Source organism: Pristis pectinata, chromosome 7, assembly GCF_009764475.1.
Source record: "Pristis pectinata isolate sPriPec2 chromosome 7, sPriPec2.1.pri, whole genome shotgun sequence".
In the NCBI taxonomy this organism is placed as follows: Eukaryota; Metazoa; Chordata; class Chondrichthyes; order Rhinopristiformes; family Pristidae; genus Pristis; species Pristis pectinata.
In genome coordinates, this window is record NC_067411.1 from 73,428,395 (window position 1) to 73,448,728 (window position 20,334).

The following is a 20,334-nucleotide window of genomic DNA, read 5'->3' on the forward strand; positions in this document are numbered from 1 at the left end:
GTCTGAAGCTAGTTTAAGTCGTGAAATGTGTTTAAAATTGTATTTGCTAGCAATATAATTACTCTATTTGTTATAATTAGAATATTTATACAGTCCATCCCTGGATAATGAATGGATTCCATTTTTACAGATGTCCGCAAGTCAATTTTGTCCATTAGTCAGAAAATACACACAAATCACTCCTCAATCCCATAGACGTTTGAAGTTGTAGGTAAAGATTAAACATTGGTAATAGTCCAAATGTGAAAGGTGAAATACCAAAAAGAAATGGTTAAGTTTGAAGAAAGTAAAAGCTAATGACAAAGGAAGAAATGTGCAAGGAAAAACAGATAGATTTGGTTTGTTTTCCTCCTTCTTGCTTTGATCGGCACATATTCCTGATTGATCTTTCAGGATTGGTTATTTTCACAAGTTCCTTGCGGTTTCCCCGATGACAGTATTCTAGATGCTTCACCCTTGCTTTTGATTTAGGTGTTCCCTAACACTTCGGTTGTGATTTGCTGCTGTTTTACTATGAACTAATCTGTAGAGTGACAGAAAACAGACTGACAAGAAGTGTAACATAGATTTAAAGACAGGACAATTCTTAAATTTTAAATTTAGTTCAGTTGACTAGCACTTAAATTTTACCATCTTGCGGCCACAATGAAATGACTTAGCTGGCAGTACAAAAAGGCAGCAGAAATATACCATGGAACTTGGAACAATAACATGTCACCTTCATTAATTCTACCTTTTGAGGTTCTGTATTGCAGCACTTCATTGTAGTAATTACTGCTGGCACTTAGTGGTAAAATGTGGGTTTGCATACATTGGTATTGTCTCATGTTTTACTGCCACATCATCTAAACTTATTTCAGCTGCTTTCAGTTGGCTGATCTTGGTTGACCTGGGAGTCCTGGAATCAAGCTATGAGGCCTTGAATAGCAACAAGGCATGGATTGACGTAATAGCAATGATGTATGCAGACCCAAGCATACCTTGCTCCCAAAACTCCCAAGGAAGCCTTGGACAGTCAGCAAAGCCCATCTCCAGCTTTGCTGGCTGTCAAAGCTGTCATAGAGAAATATTTAAAAATATAAAAAAATAGAAATAAAGATTTAAAATGAAAATTAATTTAAAAATGTTAAAAATCAAAATCACTTAAAAATGTTAAATGAAACAAACCACAGATAATTAAGGAAGAAAACTTATTTTCCCTCCAGCCATACAATTCCTATTGAACTGATGATCCAAGAGCCGAGTCCTCAGCATACTGCTGGGAACTTCAAGACCAAGCCCCACTGATAGGAGCTTGGGAAATTGCTAGAGCTTGAGCAATAAGTCTGGGACTTCTGCAGCACTGAGTGAGCAAAATCCAAACCAATTATGTTCGCCATGTTCCAGCAAGACAGTAGCTTTGTCGAATACTTTATTGGCTCAAGCTGAAAGTTGTCTCTGCTGTTTATATTCTGGGCATATGGGCCAACAGCCTCAGTGACAGATGTGCAGGAGCAATGGTCCCGTGAAAGGCTATTTTTTGGGCAAGGAAGTTTGGCAGAAATGTTTTCTTCCTTGTATCTGTATTATTCTTATCCTTTCTAATCTGTGCTTGCAAGACCCTTCTTCTGTGCTTGCAAGACCCTTCTTGCTTTACTGAATTATAAAGCTCACGGTTTCTGTGTGCTCTCTCTCATAGAAACCTAACAATAATGAGATAAAAAAATTCCTCACCTTATACATTCCAGCACACATATTATGATAAGCCTGGCTCAAAGTGATTTCTTTGCTTAGAGGTCGAACTGTATTTAAGACAAAGAAAGGCCAATTAAAAGTCCAAAAATAATAATGCAATTCTTCAGTTTTTAGTCTTAAAAGCAAATTATAGCTCAGACATTAGCTTAACAACCTCACTATAATTGTATTTGAAGATTATATTACATTCCACAATTTCTAAAATTGAAGACAAGATATTAATAATAAAGACAAGCCCAACTTTGCATTAACCCACTGTAGTAGAATGCCCAAATGTAAGGCATAATTAGAGTTCACTGTAAACACCTTTCTTCTTTTTCTTTGTCTTTTTGCTGCTCCGACCTTTCTGTTGTTCTTCTACAATCCGTTCTTCTGCCATTTGAGAGGAATCAGCACGACTCAGTGTTGATATCAACCAAGCATACAGGAATTCTGAAAGGTACCTGCAGAGCAGTATGAACCAATATTTTTTATTTTATGAAAATGAACAAGGATGCATATTGGGAGTATCTTTTGGAATACTCAATCAAAACCGAGCGTCAATGGATTATCACAGAGTATGCTACAGAGAAAAGATTAAGAGCAGTGATTTAAAAACAGCAATTGTACCAAAACAGCTAATGTTGCATGCATTTCATGTTATTATAATCAATCATGGCTCCACCCAATCATACAAGATACAAACACAAGGGGAAGAAAAAACACACACACAAATGGGCAACTACAGGAGATGGGAAAGGATTATGACCAAAATTGGATGGTTGTATTTCAATTCTGTAATTTTTGTTTACTTGTGCAAAAGGTTATTATGGATATTGAAATAATGAAGTAATGAAAAAAATTAATAAATTTTCCAAAGTGGGATCATTGACTTATCTTCAATTAAAAATTTTGACTAGATGTTTATGAAAATTATTGCATATTCTATGGCACTTTAGCTAGCTGACTACTCTCTGTAAACTGGAAAATTGCGGACATTTACTCAAAATAAACTGTACTGAATTAGATCAAGAAGAATACAATGAAACAATGTTCTTGGATCTTTCATACTGATCTTCCACATACATGAATGTAGGAAGAATGCAGTGTTATAGCAATATAAAATATTCCAAAGATTTAAAATCAGTATCAAATATGGGGGCAAAAAAAAGTTGCATCTCATTACCAATTCCATCTTAGTCACCTGAATGAATTAGTTTACATACCTTAAAAAAAAACTTGAAACATCCAATTAAAAGTAAAAATCAATTGTACAAACCACAGTGATTTGAAGAAGATTTATTTTCCTTTTATTTTCTTTTATATCTAATTCTCCCCTACATTTTGATTTTTAAAGTCACATGTGAATCAAATAAACCAGAGATTGCAATAATGATTCTATTAAACTTTAGAACAATTTACAGAAAAATAATAGTGACATTATACTAAATGGAGCAAAATCTATCCCATTTTTGTCAATTGTGCAATCCAATGCTTTTGTACTCTAAGCTGTTCATAGCTAAACAGGGTGATAAACAGATTGAATAGCCATAAGTAATTTTTTTAATCTAAAGCTCAGATCATAACACCTCCTAAAGTAGTTGTATAATACCACCTATAATGTACAATTTGAACACTTCTATGGTAGTTAATTTTTCATACCAGTACACATAGTAGTACTCATGCATGCTGTAAAGTTCCAGTTCAAAACCACTTAACAGGTACTGGATCATGATCCGAAGGTTATGGTAGAGGATCCAGGTGCCTAAGCATGCAAGATGTTGCCTTTGTGGCTCCTGCTTCAATAACATGCTATGGAGTGCTGCATCCACCTTCTCAGCCTGCAAGCAAGAGTTCATTTTTAAATTAAGTGATAATTCAGCACCTTGGCCTATATATTACTCTTGTACACTGATTTTTGGAATAATAAAATTCACATTATAATTTGAGACAATTTAAATCCCTCAGCTAATTCCCAAATAAGTTGTATAACCTAATCTATGGCTATTTGAAAGAATAAGTTACTAGCTTATTAAAAGCTTTCCCCTACCTCTTGCATCTATTCCCCCTTTCCCATCTGTTTCCTATATTCTTTATGCTTTTGTATGCGAGAAGGTGGTCTCAATCTTTTGTTTGGTTAACAGTGGCATCTAAAGATTATGTGCTGCAGGCTCAAGTTAGCATACTATATGAAAACACTGGACAGTTCAGACAAATGTGAATCATCTTGATAGTATTATTATAAATGGTCTTTGGGAAACACCTTTCTGAGAGAGTGCATGAGGTGTCTTGGAACAGTAGGAGCAAATTTTACATGAGTAACCCTTGTGTTAGTAATCCTGTCTGCTCTGATAATATGAGGGTCAACTAGTGATCTGGCTCTGGCTGGATGTGTGGCTCTGCCCCGGTCATTTCTGAAATGTGTATGATTGACCCGAGCCAGAGTGGCTCAGTACAAACAGTATAGGATTGAACTACAATTGGGTAATCCTGCTCTGAAGTCCAAGCAGGGAAATAAGTTTATGTTCAGTGTGGAGGATAGACAGAAACAGAATGAATTTATCTAACTGAATCTTTAGTAATAATTGTAAATTTAATAGTGTCACATGTGGGAGATTTTCAGACCTTGTATTCTTTTTCAAAACAAAAAGGAACTAACATGTTAGATGTAAATAGATGTAAAGTGTGACCTTGTTACCAGCTGCAGCTGAGAAATGGTCACATCTTTGGATGAGATATTAAGCTATTATCCTTTAAATATAGTCAGTTGAAAGTAAATAAAAACTATGGCACCATTCTGAAGAATAATTTATATATCAAGCAATAATACTAAGTAGATTAACTAGTCATTTACTTAAACATTACTTATGGGGCCTTGCTGTAGCTTGGCTATCACATTGCTCTACAGTGACAACAGTTTGCTTTGAAATATCCACAGGTCTTGAACGTCTTCATGATTTCCTCTCACTTTCATTTTTCATGGAAAATACCTCATCTTGGAGAGTGGCAAATTCCTCCAGAATGTGGCCTAGTTTATCTCTCTGCCGAGCTCTGTTGTGTCCATGAATCTGGATCAAACTACAAAATGGCTGCAAGCAAAAAACAAACAATAAATTGATTGAGTGCTCCAAAGCAGACACTATAATACTCTTGGTATCACATGGAGAATAAAATGCTCTATTTTTGGAACCTGAGCATTTGAGATCACAGTAAATGGCAGAGGTTTTCTTAATCCATGTTTTTATACTAAAGACAATAAGTTACAATTGTTCTGTTAGAGTTTAAACTTTCTATTTTTAATTAAATTTTTCTTCCCAATAAAACCACTTCCATTGAAGAGATGGAAAGAACAAATGCCTAGAACTCTGCTGATCTATTGACATAATCTCAATGTAAGGCATTGGTGCATAATAGCCCTCAAAGTTTTCTTTTCTCCTTTTCGTCAGTATGGGCTAGTGTCTTATCTTTATTTCACTGTAGCCAATGTAGAATAAAATTTGCTTTCCTGAAAATCACAAGCAAGAACTAAAATTTGACAGCTTTAAACACATTGTGCTAAAAACTCAATGCAGCCTGCCCAAATATTTGCTATCAAACACAATTTCCAACAAGCACGACTAGTACTAATCTATTAAAATAAAACTATTACAGACAGATTTATATATGTCTAGACAGAAAATAATGTAAATGAAATAACAGAATATTCCTATTTATAAACATATTCATGGGAGGTTCTTCCATTTTGAATGCCTACATTCAAACATTCAAACAGAACAACTCATTTATATTATCTTTCTGTTGCATACTAAAAAGGGAGAGATTGTCAATTTTTATGAACAATTAAATCAATGTTCTTAATAATACATTTTCCAATCGTCATAAAATGGAAACATTTCTTTTGCTGGACCCCTGTCAAACTATTTCACCATCAATGCCTCATGTTTTAAAGGATACGTGAATGAGAGCTCACTAGGTCGATGCACTCAACAGATTAACGCTAAGCACAGATCAAGGTGATCCCAACTTGATATGTAGGCACAGACCAGATATTAGTCTAGTTCTAGTCAGCCTAACAGGGGGAGAAAAGTGGCCAGTTGCTGCTTTTCACACCTATCCACTGTTGTCCGCTGGATAGCCAAGTGTGGAATTTAGATTACAGAATGAGACCACCCACTCCTCTTCCCTTGAATGCCACACACACAAATACGCTTGTGCACAATAAAATGGTTCATTGACATTTACTGTCTAGTCTTGTACATGAAGAAAAGCTGCTTGGGTAAAAACCAAAGCTTTGAATAGTTAAGAAAAAAAATGGGAAGGGAACTGCAGCAACAGAACAAAGAGCTATTACTGTGAAAAATATGAATCTAGAAATAGTCTGCAAAACTAAAAGTATGCTACCCCAATATTTGAATTAAATGTATTCTTAAGCATTCTAAGTGACATGATTTACTTACCCGTACACAGTGAGTAACAAATGAGTCGATGTAATCCTTAGCTTGATGATTATTATAAAGACAACACCTGAAATTACCACAATGAGGCAAGATTAGTGTCACTTTATTTTTACATTTCAAGAATACTCGAGTTCTTACAGTAGTGGTTCAAAGTTAAAAAACTTTATTTGATGTGGTTGTTAAATCTACAATCATCAGCTTAATGAAAACTTACACACCCAAAAAAATTAAAAAATGTTGATACTGCACATCCGATTTTTTAACATCTGAAGATAGTTCAGAAACACTGTCCTAAATCATCTCTCATCAGATGTTAATAAACTAACAATATTTTCCCTTTTTGATTTAAATTTTGATTCAACAGTCTGACTAGCTAGAGTGGCTGTATACAATCAGAGTGTTTGTATGTTTATGTACTTTCACTATTGATTTATTAAAACATTACTTTTCAGTTTAGGACAATTATTCTACAATGTTGATACAAAAACTACCCCTTTCCTCCACTTGAAGATGGTAACTGGTTGGGTTTCTGATGCATAGTACTTCATATGTTGGCGTTTGTCAAGCGGAACCCCAGACACTGAGCCTATGTTTGCTGGGGTGGATCACACTGGTGTAGATGACATTAGGGTATAGCTTCAAGCAAGTGTCATTGGGCTTTGGCAGGTTTCCTAGATGGATCTCAGTGTGATTGAAATCTTGGCTTCCAGTTGATGGGGAACACTGTTAGACGCAGTAGGACCAGGTAATCTGGTGCCTAATTTTAGGGTAGGGAGAGGTCCGAAGGTGCAGGAGCTGGGGGTACTGTGCAGGGTGGGAAGAAGGATTCCTGCTCCTCCTGGCTCACAAGGAATTCTATGAAGCACTTACCTTCTCCCCACATTGTTCTTGCCTCAATGCAGCTGCTGGCTTCCCCAAGACCCAGGAAATTCTGCTGTGCACAGTAAATCTGCAATGCTGATCAAATCAGAGTCCTCCAACCTAATTAAATATAGTTAAAATGCCAATTCTTCATCTGAGAGTGGCCCCAACCACCCTCATTACTACCACCTCTATTGAAATAAAGTCTCCAGGTTGGAGCTACCTTCCAGTCACAGTATCAATTTCATCTACCTATTGCCAAATAAAAAGTCCATTTACGCCTCCCAACACCAGCGCCTCTCTTCAGAGTTTTGATAGCCCATTCCAAAACTGATGATACCACTCCCATACTCAAAATAAACTCACATTTGGAAGGGTCTAGAATAGTGACAAGGAGATTAGTTTTCTCTTCCCTTGTTGCTGAGGCAGGATGCAGTGATTAAGTAGAGTTCCCCAGGTCCAGTCAGCTCAGCAGTGGTTTTTGAAAGTATATGTTCAATATTTGTGTCAGTGGACAGGGAGTTCTTAAAAAGTGCAGCCCAAAGTACAGTTTGTTCTTTTATAGATGATGTTCATATCTTTTTGCAGCCAAACATTGGGAATTTAAAACTCTGCTAATCACACCGAGTCTTTATACACCAAAGATTAGTAATTAATAGAGAATTAACAAATCCTGTTGAAAGAAAATGTTTGGTTCGGTTCTCTCAGGTGACTAGTTAGATCAATACCTGGAAAATTAACACTGACTGGTTAAATGCTTATCACTTCCTTGCTATAGTAAATGGAACAATTGATGCAGAATACATGAAGTTGTGCAATCTATTAATATTGCAAAAGCTACCAAGAATTAAATAGAATAAATTTGTGAAATAGTACACATTGAAGATATTGTTGTTCCAGGGAACAAGTGTCACTAGTAAAAAAATCTTATCTATGCAGCAAAAATTCCACATACTACCCAAAACTCCAACTAATGCAGCGCCAAGAAGCTTGTACAGACATAATTTGTTTTTATATTTATATCCAGGTATATTTAGCCTTTAGCCTGGGAAAATGATAAAGGAGGAACAAGAGTCATGTTACTGGAGTGCATTCCAAGATAACATTCCGAGCCACGCTGGCTATACAGTGTACGATTTCTGCTTTCGGCACTTAAAAAAACATTTGTTTTCACACATGGATGATTTTATATTTTAGCACATCATCTGTTCTGTTTGCTGGTATTGAAGTAATAATTTTCTCTACTGTAGTTAGGAAAGTGAAATTAGAGAAACATTGGCTTTGATGAAATATGTTAACCCATACTGAAGATATGGGCAGAATGCCATAAGCATATACTAGAAATCAGAAATTTAAAAAAACAGAAAATTCTGGAAATACAGCATGCATGAAGAGAGAAAAAGATCTACATTTTGATTTAATGAATTTTCACCAAAACTAGCCAGTATTGAGCATTTCAGAATTCCAGTATCTGTAGTTTTTTTTGAATTCCTATCATTGAGAAACTAAAAAAAAGTGAACCTATCTATATACCAAGGATCAAATATCAACCCATTTTTCTTTAATGTGAGAGGACAAGCAATAAAACAGCATTGCAAAGCTGACAGGAATTCAAAAAACTGCAGATGCTGGAATTCTGAAATACTTAGCATTCTGACAAGCATCTTCCACCTGAAATGCTAACTCTGTTCTCCTTTCCACAGAATTTGCCTGACCTGCTGTGTGTTTCCAGCATTTTCTGTCTTTGTTCCAAAGCTTAAAGTACAGTTTATATAATAGTTTATTTGTTGCATTTTTTAAATCAGTAGATGATAGAACAAAGTATTTGTTCAACTCATGCTAAAAAGTGAGAAATACTGCTCTTTTAATCACAATATCTTATTTACTCACTTGGATGAAAGCACAGGAGGACTCACAAAGTATCTCAGAGCATCTTTTATCATGTCCTGCATCAAATGTGTACCAAATACCTTCTTATTATCCACCAAGAAAGTTGCCTGTAAAGTAAATATTATGACTATACCTAGGTCTTCTACTATCAACTATAATCATTCTTAGTTTTAAAGATATTCAGGTTGTCTACTCGTAATCAGTTAAAATTTATCTCCAAAGAAAAAAATGTCCAATGGAGACAATTCAGTATTATATGCCTGGCTTTTGACATTTTGTACATTGTATACTTCTAGAACATTTGCTAGAGGCCTTCATTGATAATGCATAATATGCAAGTATAAAGAAAAAAATTAACAAGACAGTCCCAAACTAAACAAATACACACGTACCTGCAACAAAGATCTTGAAAGAACACAAGGCGACTGTTCACTAAATTCACAGAAGAAGTCCTATAAAATGAAGTTTTTAAAAGCACTAATATCCTGATAAACTGTCACTTAAGAATATGTTAATAGCATGAACATTATGGAATATCTTTCTGAAAAATGCATAATTCTTACAAAAAAACTTGATAGATATTATTCCAAAAATTGCTGGAAATTAACTGGAGGTCATTCAGTACAAGTTACTAATTAACAGCAAAGATTTTGCAAGAGTGCAATGCGAAGTAGAATTTACTGTGTATTCTACTAATAGTTGCCATGTTGTGGTGCAGTCTGTGGGTGACTATTACTGAATGATAGAGTGGTACCATGTAATACCAGGATAAAGGGATCTCCAAATTGGTGGAAACAGAACAATCATGTGTTATATTATAAAGCTGATTCATGATAAAGTACTTGCAAGCAGTTGGGATTGAGGAAGAAAATTGAAATAGAATTCATTCACTTTTAATGTAGCACTTTCATTAAACATTTCTTTCCCCTCCCTACTTCCAACCCTACCCACTGGAGGGCGTTGGATTTAATGGAGTTTAACCATCATATGTCGAAAATCATGCAGTTTATTTTTTACTAAACACATTACAGAAAAACTGCAATATATAATGCCTTTCCACACACTTCTTGAATCAAATGGGATAAAGATTTTTAGGTTGGGAGTGAAATTGCAGGTGTTTGGGGCTTTATCTGTGCAGTTACACTATAATTCAATCAATGAGGTTCTGTGTCAGTCCCAGGTAACAGAAGTATGATACTGCAGCAAAGTGAAAAGTGCTTTACTATTATGCTGAAGTCAACAGTATAAACATGACTATTGAATGTGAAATATACTTTGAAACAATACAATTCCATCTTTGACTAAATGGACAATAATTGGCAAACTATACACAAAAATCATGTACTTACCAAAATATTATGGAGGTTTGTCAAGTTGACGACTTCACAAACCATTTTTATTCTCTCTATAAGTTTAGCAAAATAGTTAACCATATCTTCCCGTTTTATGATTTTTGCATAGCGAGGAAATGTTGGAGGTAGCAATCTCTGATTGACCAGAGGTTCAAATCCCATCATTATAGGGTGATCTATCAAACAAAAGTGCAAGTCACAGTTTTAAAACATATATCGAAGCCTTAAAAACATAAAATTAGGGTGAACTGTAAATCTAGACTAAGATATTATTCTTTTGTGCCAAGCAAGGAAGCTTTAATCATTTGAGGTAAATAGGAACACCATTATCATTTAGGATCAGCAAAATGAGATATATGCATATTTGTGTGTGGCATACGATTCAAACGTTACAAACAGCCCTTGAGCCTATGAGCTAAATAATTTTGTACTAAATGACATGGCACACACTGAGGGAGTAATTTTCCATCTAATATCAGGAGCCAATAATCTTCATAGAACACGAGGAAACGAGTTAAATGTTTCTAAGAAAATTATCCAAGTGTTCCAGTTTCTTATTCAGGCAATGAAAATGGGCATGATTGGTTTAATATTATTTCACTCTTGCTACTGGAATTGGATACCTCTCTGAAATAAAACAGAAAAAAAAATAGCCCCATTTCACTTGACGTATCAACATTTCTGACATCCTGTTCAGCAAAAAAGAATAAATAGTCTGAAGAAATTTGATAGACAAATATAATTTGGAAAATTTTATTACCTCCTTTTGTAGTATCATTTTGGGCCTGAATACCGTGGTGGATAGAGTTTTGAATAGCAGGTAGAAGATCTGCGGCTTGGGTCATAAGTTTCTGAGCTTCACTAACTGCACTCATCTAGCAAATTAACAAAAAAAAAACAAATGAACAAAAATCAGTTTTTAAATTTGTAATCTTTCTCTTCCTTTCAAGCAGTGCTTATGATATCACTGACCTTTCCTAAAATAATCCTGTGTAGTGCACAAATGAAGGTACTCAGCCTTGTATCATAATTCTATCCATGGCATTATGCAGTTAATTGGTACGCAGTACAATAGCAACTTGGTGGGAGTTTTAATCCCCAATTTCCATGCTCTGTGAAAAGTCAGCTTGCTTCTCTTTGACCAAGTTGTAAATTCATGTATTATTTACTGCCTCCGATCCCCTACCACTGGTTCTGTATTGACAGTTGTCACAAAAACAGGTCCTGCTGCAGGGTCTCAACCAGCAGTTTGTTTTTTGCTCCAGATTCCAGCATCTGCAATCTCGTGTCTCCATTGTCACAAAAATGTTGCTCTTAAATAACATTGCCTGTTCATTTTACTTCAACAATGGGACTGACATGTTACACAAAACACATCTGCACAAATATATTTAAAGTCTATGTGTTCCTCATAATTATCAGTACTTAAACCTACTGTCATTCAGTTTAAAATACAAGAATTTGACATGCACAGATTCCTAATTTACTGAAATCCTAGCACAAACACTGCAGTCAAGAATAAATTAACAAATTTGGAATACATTTTGGTGTGCCTGAACAAAATTTCAAATCTGATTATATTTTCCATTCATGTCTGTAACAAGCCTCCATGACCTCACCTCTCCAATGTGGCAGTATTATTTAACCAAAAACCTATAAAACAAAAACAGTGGCCTCAACTTTGTGCTCATTTTTACTGTATGCATTATTGTAATTATTAGTTTCTATCAAATTTCCATTATTACAATGGTATGATTTTACTTCGAAGCTACACCTTTCTCTAGTTTTCCCAACAAAAACTAAACAAATCTGCAAGCCTGAAAGCTATGAATTGGGGATGTGAATTACAGCTGTGATGGAGAGGTGCTGTATGTGGGCAATCCTGGCCTTTGTAATACACCCACTAGCTGATATTTTCAGAGGCTTGGAGGAGATTCCTCATAACCTCCTGGCCCTACAAAACAAGGAGATCAGGGAGAAAGAGATTTTAATGATAGTAGTTCTATAGTTCACCCCACCCACTTGATGTAGGTATAGATTATTAAACAACTGGTTTCCTCTCCATGCTTGGAATATTTGTATTTCTCTTCCTTTTTTTTATATATATAGTTCTTAATGGAACTGTAAAAAAGGAAGAGAAATATAAACAACAGTTCATCTTTCAGTCTTAAATTCCTCAAGAAGAACAGTCCATGAAATAAATGGATCACAAAGTGTTGTGACCACCAACCTTAATAGAGTGCTAATTGGGAATAGTTACTGCCTTCCGCTAATGCTGGTTGACAAATGTTTTCTAGAAATTGTTCCTGGTAATCAGCCTTTAGTTTCTCTTTTAGTACATGGAGTTTCTTTTTTAAAATAAAACACACCTTAGAATAGTATATGAAGTGTGATTCTCAATTTGCCTTATTCATAAAACACCTGCAGTAACTGAATTTTTGACAGTTATAACTGTAACCAAGTTAATTAATAACTTTGTAGAAATGATGACTGCCATAACATTAGTCTGCTTATAGACATTCTGGTTCACAATCCATCATTTACAGCACTATATATATATATATATATATATATATATATATATATATATATATATATATATATATATATATATATATGTAGTCCCCAGCACTTAAAACATCCACATTTAAAATGGGAAGTTGCCTTGAGCTGCCAAAAAATGTGAACCATTCCCAATTAGCATTCTGTCAAAGTTGCTGGTTATAGCGCTTTGTGATCCATTTATTTTAGGCAGAACCAACTGTTTGCACTTGTGTTTTCTGGTTTTTTTTGGTACATCAAATTTCTTCACATTTTAATTTGTTCTACAGTAGTGCAGATACAAGTCCTTACCACGGCTAGGTAGAAACTCAGGCACATTAGATCATGAATTGTGAATCTCCAGAATTTGCTAATTGATTTGTACCATGCCACCTTTTGCTATGTACCAAAAACCTAACACCACCAGCTGTACCAGTACAAACTTGGTACATTTGTACATTGATTGCTCAGGAAACACATTGCAAAGCCCGATCATCAGAACCTCCTTTAATGACAGGAAATTGTTAATAATATGAAAATTATTAATGACTGGAAATAAAACCCACTGGCCAAGAAACAAAAGAAAACTTAAACCTGTTTCAAGTGCTGGCCTTAACTCAAAGCAGCAAATTCTTTTCTCCCAATACCCATTTTATGAATCATCCTCAGGAACAACTGCTGTTACAGAAGTATGAGAGATCACGAAGTTTCATATTAGTTGTTATATTAGGCAGGTTATTTGATCTCAGGAGATCAAAGTCTGGACTGATACAAACTTCACTGACATTTTCTTTTGGGCACCTCTGGCAGACTTACAAGACAGGACTTAGGAACAGGATACGAGAGAAACAAAGGACTGCAGATGCTGGAATCTGGATGAAAAGCACAATAATGCTGGAGGAACTCAGCAGGCCAGGCAGCAGCCAGAGAGCAGAGGAGATCACAGAGGTGAACCATTGAGAGAGGGACTCACGAAGCTCCCGTTGAAGAGAAGCTTCATGAGTCCCTCTCTCATAGCTGCCTGGCCTGCTGAGTTCCTCCAGCATCATGTTTAGCAACAGGATGGTGTTGATACCAATCTTACAATCTCTAATGCTACCCCACATGAGATCTGGTAATTCAATAAAGAACATCCACCAAACTTGATACCTTCAGCCTACCTTAATGACTTGAGCCTTTTGACCATTCCTTACTCACACTTATAATACAAAAAAAGTGCATTTTTATATTCTCAGAGTCAGGTTTATTATCACCGACATATGTTGTGAAATTTGTTGTTTTGTGGAATAAAGCAAGCATCATTATAATTTTGAACAGGTTTGTACAAGTCAAATATTGAACACATGGCAATCTGTATCAAAATTTCCAAACCAGATATCCTTTACTGCCATGCAAGCGTGAAAGCTCTTTTTTGACTTCAACAATAGCTTCACTGTATTAATAGCCAGGGTCAATCTGGGAAAATCACTCCAGAAACAGGTATTTTGTTTCTGTTGGTTACGTTGAATAACTTCCACAAGGGATGCATCTTACCTCTTTCTTCGTGAAAGCAATCAGGGCAGTCAGTAACAGTCGAGTAAACTTCATCCTGCTGAAAACTGCCGTGCATTGCTGATGCTGAAATATTAAGGGAAATCACATTAGAATGTAAAGCACAATCGCTATATTAAAAGGAAGTCAACAACAGTCTTCTTAGTTCCATGTGCCCTCTTTCTTCATTTAAAAACATGGCCCAAGTTATGTTTATGAATGTGGTTGCAAGCAAATAATTCCTCCACAGAATACAACTCCAGCAGCAAAATTTGCCTAATACATTAAATTCCATCTTGCAACATTATTCCACTAATTGGATTCTCTTTCATCTTTAAATTTTACCCATTTTTTGTTTAAATGGTTGTAAATGACTAATTCGATATGCAATAAGACACAAATTAATTTTAAGGATGTTTAAAGTATGCTCTCTCATTTCCTTTAGATTTTCTCCCCTCACAAGTTTGCTTCAATAAATTCTATTTCCTGCAATACTATAGGTAGGGTGTGTGCTCTATAACAAGATACTGTCCACGATGTCATAGAATCATACAACACAGAAACAGGCTCTTTGGTTCACCGTATCCATGCTGCCCATTGTACCCATTTACCCGCAGCAGGTTCGTAGCCTTTTTTGCTTTGGTGATTCAGGTACTTGTCTGGATACTTTTTAAAATGTTATGAGAGTACTCACCTCCACAACCTTCAGGCAGCACATTCCAGACTCCAACCACTGTCTGTGTGAATAATTTCCTCCTCAGATCCTTCTCCCTTTCACCTTAAACCTATGCCTTCTTATCTTAGACACCCCTGCCATGGGAAAAGGATTTTTACTATTTACCCTATCTATCCCCATCATAATTTTATACATCTCCATCACGTCACTCAGCAGCCTCCTCTACTCCATGGAAACCAAACCCAGCCTATCCAGTCTTTCCTTACAAGTGATACACTCCATCCTAGGCAATAAACTGCTGAATTTCCTTTGCACCCTCTCCAGAGCATCACATCCTTCCTATAGTGGGTCGACCAGAACTGCACACAATACTCCAGGTGTGGCCTCAAAGTTGTAACATTACGCCTCAGCTCTTATATTCTGCCATGGCCAATGAAGGCAGGTATCTCGTATGCCTTCATCACTTTATGCACCCGTGCTGTCACTTTTAGGGATCTATAGACTTGTACTCCAAGGACCCTCTGTTCATCAACACTCCCTAGAGCCTTACCATTTACTGTGCATGTCCTGCCCTTGTTTGCTCTCCCAAAATGCATCACCTAACACTTGTCACGATTAAATTCCATTTGCCCTTGCTCCTCCCAACTTTACAGCTGATCTATATCATGCTGTAACCTTAAACAACCTTAGTTCCTATCCGTTACAGCGCCAACTTTCGTATCATCTGCAAACTTACTTATCATACCTACTGTGTTCACATTCACATCACAAACAGAGGTCCCAGCACAGATCCTTGTGGTGCACCACTAGTTACAGACTCCAATCAGAAAAACAACCCTCCACCATCACCCTCTGCCTCCTGCACAGTCAAGAGATCAGTCATGACATTTGATTTTTGCTTTCTTTCCAAAAGACACTCATCTTATTTGAATCCTTCTCCTTACCACTTTGTCTGAAAAGACTTTATTGAGTAAGCTTGGAACTATTTACCAATCACTCCAGAACCCCGAATAACTTTTTTAACATGTATTAAGAAAGTGTTCCAGTACTTTCTAAAGTTGGTAAAGCCTTATGTGCCATAGAGTTAAAGCTATATTTGAAAAACAAAGGTATTCTAAAAAAAAATTAAGACTTGTGATCAGAAATTACAGAACAAGACTTGTGATCAGAAATTACAGAACATTATGCTGTGAAAGTATTGAAACCCTAAGCAATGCATTTCATTTGCTCCCAATCCAGAATACTATCCACTGTACAAAAAAGATTATATACCGAATTCATCTTGAGAATTGACATATGCTTACTTCAAGTTCAACCTCTGGATTACGCTCTTCCCCTTGTCGACTCCTAGTGCTCTGCCAGGAAAAAAAACATTAATCACAGTGCAAAACTGGAAAAACATTCTTTTTTTGTTTAAAAAAAACATTCTTTTTTTGTTTAAAAAATTGTATCTCCAGCAAAGGTACCCCATATTTCCCGAAGCCTACAGAGATTCGGAAAGATATAAAGTTCTTCAAAATGGTCACTTCATCAAAAGTTAATTCATGAAATTTGTACTAGATATTACTCAAATTTAGGCTGCAGGAGAACACACACCAGTCCTCATTGAGGGGCCAGTGGTGGAAAGGGCGAGCAGCTTCAAGTTCCTAGGCATCAACATCTCGGAACAGCTATCATGGGCCCAACACATTGATGCAATCATGACGAAAGCACACCAGTGGCTCTACTTTGTTAGGAGTTTGAGGAGATTTGGTACGTCACCAAAGACTCTTGCAAATTTCTATAGATGTGCGGTGGAGAGCATTCTGACTGGTTGCATCACAGCCTGATATGGAGGCTCCGATGCAGAGGATCGCAAGAGGCTGCAGAGTGTTGTAGACTCAGCCAGCTCCATCATGGGTACAACCCTCCCTACCATCGGGGACATCTTCAAGAGGTGGTGCCTCAAGAAGGCAGCATCCATCACTAAGGACCCTCACCATCCGGGTCGTGCCCTCTTCTCATTACTACCATCGGGGAGGTGGTACAGGAGCTTGAAGACACACATTCAATGATTTGGGAACAGCTTCTTACCCTCTGCCATCAGATTTCTGAAAGGTCCACGAACACTACTTCATTATTCCTTTTTCTTTTGCACTATTTATTTTATAATTTATAGTAATTTTTATGTCTTTGCACTGTACTGCTGCCACAAAACAAAATTTGATGACACACAATTCAGTGATAATAAACCAGATTTTGTTTATACTGATGAGTACATTCTTAGACTTCAAGTTTTACCGATAGTTTTAAATTAAAATTTAATATACAAACAATTTACTTCCGAGAATAATGGAAGTACTTTGTTTTTCTTTCACATATTGACTTCAGTAGATCAAATTTCCTGTGGTGGAGTAGGCAGGGTGTGAACTCTACACTGGGGTGCTGTTCACAGCATACAATCAAGAGATGGAATCACACTTCTAATTTTCACTTCCCTTCTGAAAGATAAATTTCACTTTCTCGAGTCTTCCTTCTGACCACCACCTCTGAGACGTCTTTTTCAGAGTGAACTTTATTAATTTTTTGATATCCTTTGGTGATTTCTAAAACATTCACACTTCTGGGTGGTGGTACCCTGCTTGGCAAAATTATTATCCTTTCCTTTAATCTGATACTAAATCTTTAATTTATTTTGGCCATCAGCTGAATCTTATGTGTAGAGCTTTTGTTTCATAATAAAGGATATTTTTGGTAAATTATGTATTATTTAATTGTTTGCTTTGTCATTAATCTAGTTCTTAATCTACTGAAATATGTATTCTATATGAATGCTGAATTAAAATGTATGCTTAACATGCTGAAATTATAAAGTACCTTTACTCTTCTTTGCAAATCATCTTCTACATCTTTCAACATGCCTGGAGATAGAATTTAATAAATATTGAAAAACATTAGTTTATACTGTATTTTGATAGATGAAAAATCCTCAGTCATAAATCACACCACAGAAACAATAATCCCAAATGGATTGATGGTGGTTTAAAAGTAATTTGTTCTATATGACACTTTCCTCTCCTCTATTTCATTAGGAATATTGAGGCATACAATATATCAATTTGTTTCAGTATTTAATAATACATTAAATTAATTGCAATGGTTTTCATTGTGAAGCATTTTCATTTCTGAAGGAGGATATGATAATCAATTCTGGTAACTTTAAAGCAATCAGATGGCAGGTACCATTGATTTCTCTGCCATTTCCTATTCTCATTGTAATTTCTTCCATTCTTGCCTATCAGGAATCCAACATTTACATTCACTAATCTCTGTAAAAACCAGTATAGGTGTGTTAAAAATTACTTTTTATATCTCTTGCTTGTTCTCATATTCTCTCTATTCTGTCTCCCTTTATAAATTTCTTATTCACCCTTTTCTTCACTCCTTATTTCTCATACTTTATCGTCAGGGTGATAGTTACTGCTTTTCCATTGTACCTCTCTTTTCTAACCTTGGAACATTCAGCTACTAACCACATCCCTATAATGTATATTAAATTAAGCTGATTTTTGTTATGTTATTAATTTGTCCATTTTGTCATAATTGGTTTGCACAAATATATTATGCAAAGAAATATGATTTTATGTCACGTTATTAATGCCCAATTATCTTCATCAAGCTTTGTGTTCTTCATTCACCTATTGTTTATTTTCACTCAAATTGTTTTTCTACTCTATGCTCCTAATATTTCTTACTGCATTAACATTGAGCAATTCCTGAATCATCCCAGAAACCATCCCCAATCCAGTTTAGTCGCTACATGACTCACCAGATATTGATCCTAAACCAGCTTAAGTGAAATCCTCCCCAGTGAAACTGATCTCTCATTCCCTGATATGGATGCTATTAATCATAAATCAAACCCTTGCTATCCATACCACTTTTTGTCTCTTGTCTAATCATCTTGTCCCTGTGCTAGTCTGAGGGTTGTTTAACTAACAGATCTTTAGCTACATTTTAATTTCAATTTGTATTTTGATTTCAACCCTAGCTCCTTGATCTCTCAGCATAATCTGTATGCTAGATGGGTCAATGCTAACAATTGGACCTTATCCCTCCACTCCAAATTCTTCTGCAACCACAAAGCAAAGTTTTTAACCCTGGCACTGGGTAAGCAATACAAGCTTTAGAAATCCTGGTTTTACCTGGACAGAACAATAATTATCTGTCCAACTACACCAACTGCTACTATGACCACAGTCCTGTTTACATCCCCCATTTATATCATGCTGTGTCAGTCATCCATCCTGCAGACTTTGCCCTCATCCCCATGGATGGCATGACATTTGCAATTCAGATAATGAACAAAGACTAAGGCTCTTCTTAAAGTGCATCTGGGGTTCCCTCAGCTGGCTGATTCCAAGTCACACCTTCCTTGTCCCTGAGCACTAACCACACTTGTACCATTTATGACTACTAATACAACCTAATTTAAGCAGTGCAACTACCTTATGAATCAAAGTGCTGGGTAATTCTCCCCACCCCCACTTCCTTGCAGTGTCTGTACCTATGATTCCAGCTCAATAATTGTGTGGTCAAGTTCCTCAAGATGCAGATATTTATTGCAGATGTGGATATTCAAAGTAGTGATGATCTCACAAATTCCAACATGCTGCAGATCAACTGCATTGCCATCCCTACTTCACTTTTTAAAATGAGTATCATTTACCTACTCAATTCAGCATCTTTATAATAACACAATTTAATTTTTAGATCGATTACCTACATCACTGACCACCCATCCTTGTGGTATCAATTTATAATTTTTTATGAGCTATTCAGATAAATATTCATTGCCTCTGCTCCTCTTTTAAACTGTTGCTCCTCAGGGTCCACGTGCTTTTTAATCATTTCTTCAATGCCTTCAAGGACAGCAGTAGGATGCTTTCCCTTGCAACAATATATTTCTATGATGACATATGAATAAATAGCAAAAGGGAGAAATTGAATCACTCATGGAACTGCATTTTAGAAGTTACCACTTTCAGAAGGCAAAGGAAAAGGGACAAATTAAAATGAAATTTACACTAGGTTACATCTGGCTCAAACCAGTTCTGTCACTATTATTGAATATGGTTTTCACTCTTCTCCTCCACAATTATACAAAACCTTTTCATATAAAACTTGAATGCCAAATAGATTTCTAATAGTTACAATTATTACGATAACCTTTTATCTCAATCTAAGTAGAAACATTAATTCAAACTTCAGATATAACATTAGACTTAAATGTGGGAACCATGTTTAAAAAGTTTGAAGATAATACAAACATAAG

The 20,334-nt window shown here is 35.9% G+C and overlaps 1 protein-coding gene across 2 annotated transcripts in view; it reads right to left on the reverse strand.

Annotated features, from left to right (window-relative positions):
• The window catches only part of naa35 (N-alpha-acetyltransferase 35, NatC auxiliary subunit), a 43,833-nt gene that overhangs the window by 6,746 nt on the left and 16,753 nt on the right, over positions 1–20,334 (reverse strand). Inside the window, exons 8-19 of one of the 2 annotated variants that reach the window (XM_052019535.1) lie at positions 17,877–17,920; positions 16,325–16,375; positions 14,348–14,431; positions 11,034–11,148; positions 10,271–10,449; positions 9,314–9,373; positions 8,922–9,028; positions 6,171–6,237; positions 4,704–4,802; positions 3,376–3,554; positions 2,041–2,177; positions 1,714–1,781 (exon numbers count right to left, since the gene is read on the reverse strand). In XM_052019535.1, coding sequence (XP_051875495.1) covers positions 1,714–1,781; positions 2,041–2,177; positions 3,376–3,554; positions 4,704–4,802; positions 6,171–6,237; positions 8,922–9,028; positions 9,314–9,373; positions 10,271–10,449; positions 11,034–11,148; positions 14,348–14,431; positions 16,325–16,375; positions 17,877–17,920 — 1,190 coding nt within the window. The remainder of the gene's footprint in view (positions 1–1,713; positions 1,782–2,040; positions 2,178–3,375; positions 3,555–4,703; positions 4,803–6,170; positions 6,238–8,921; positions 9,029–9,313; positions 9,374–10,270; positions 10,450–11,033; positions 11,149–14,347; positions 14,432–16,324; positions 16,376–17,876; positions 17,921–20,334) is intronic. The other variant, XM_052019536.1, reaches the window with a different exon arrangement.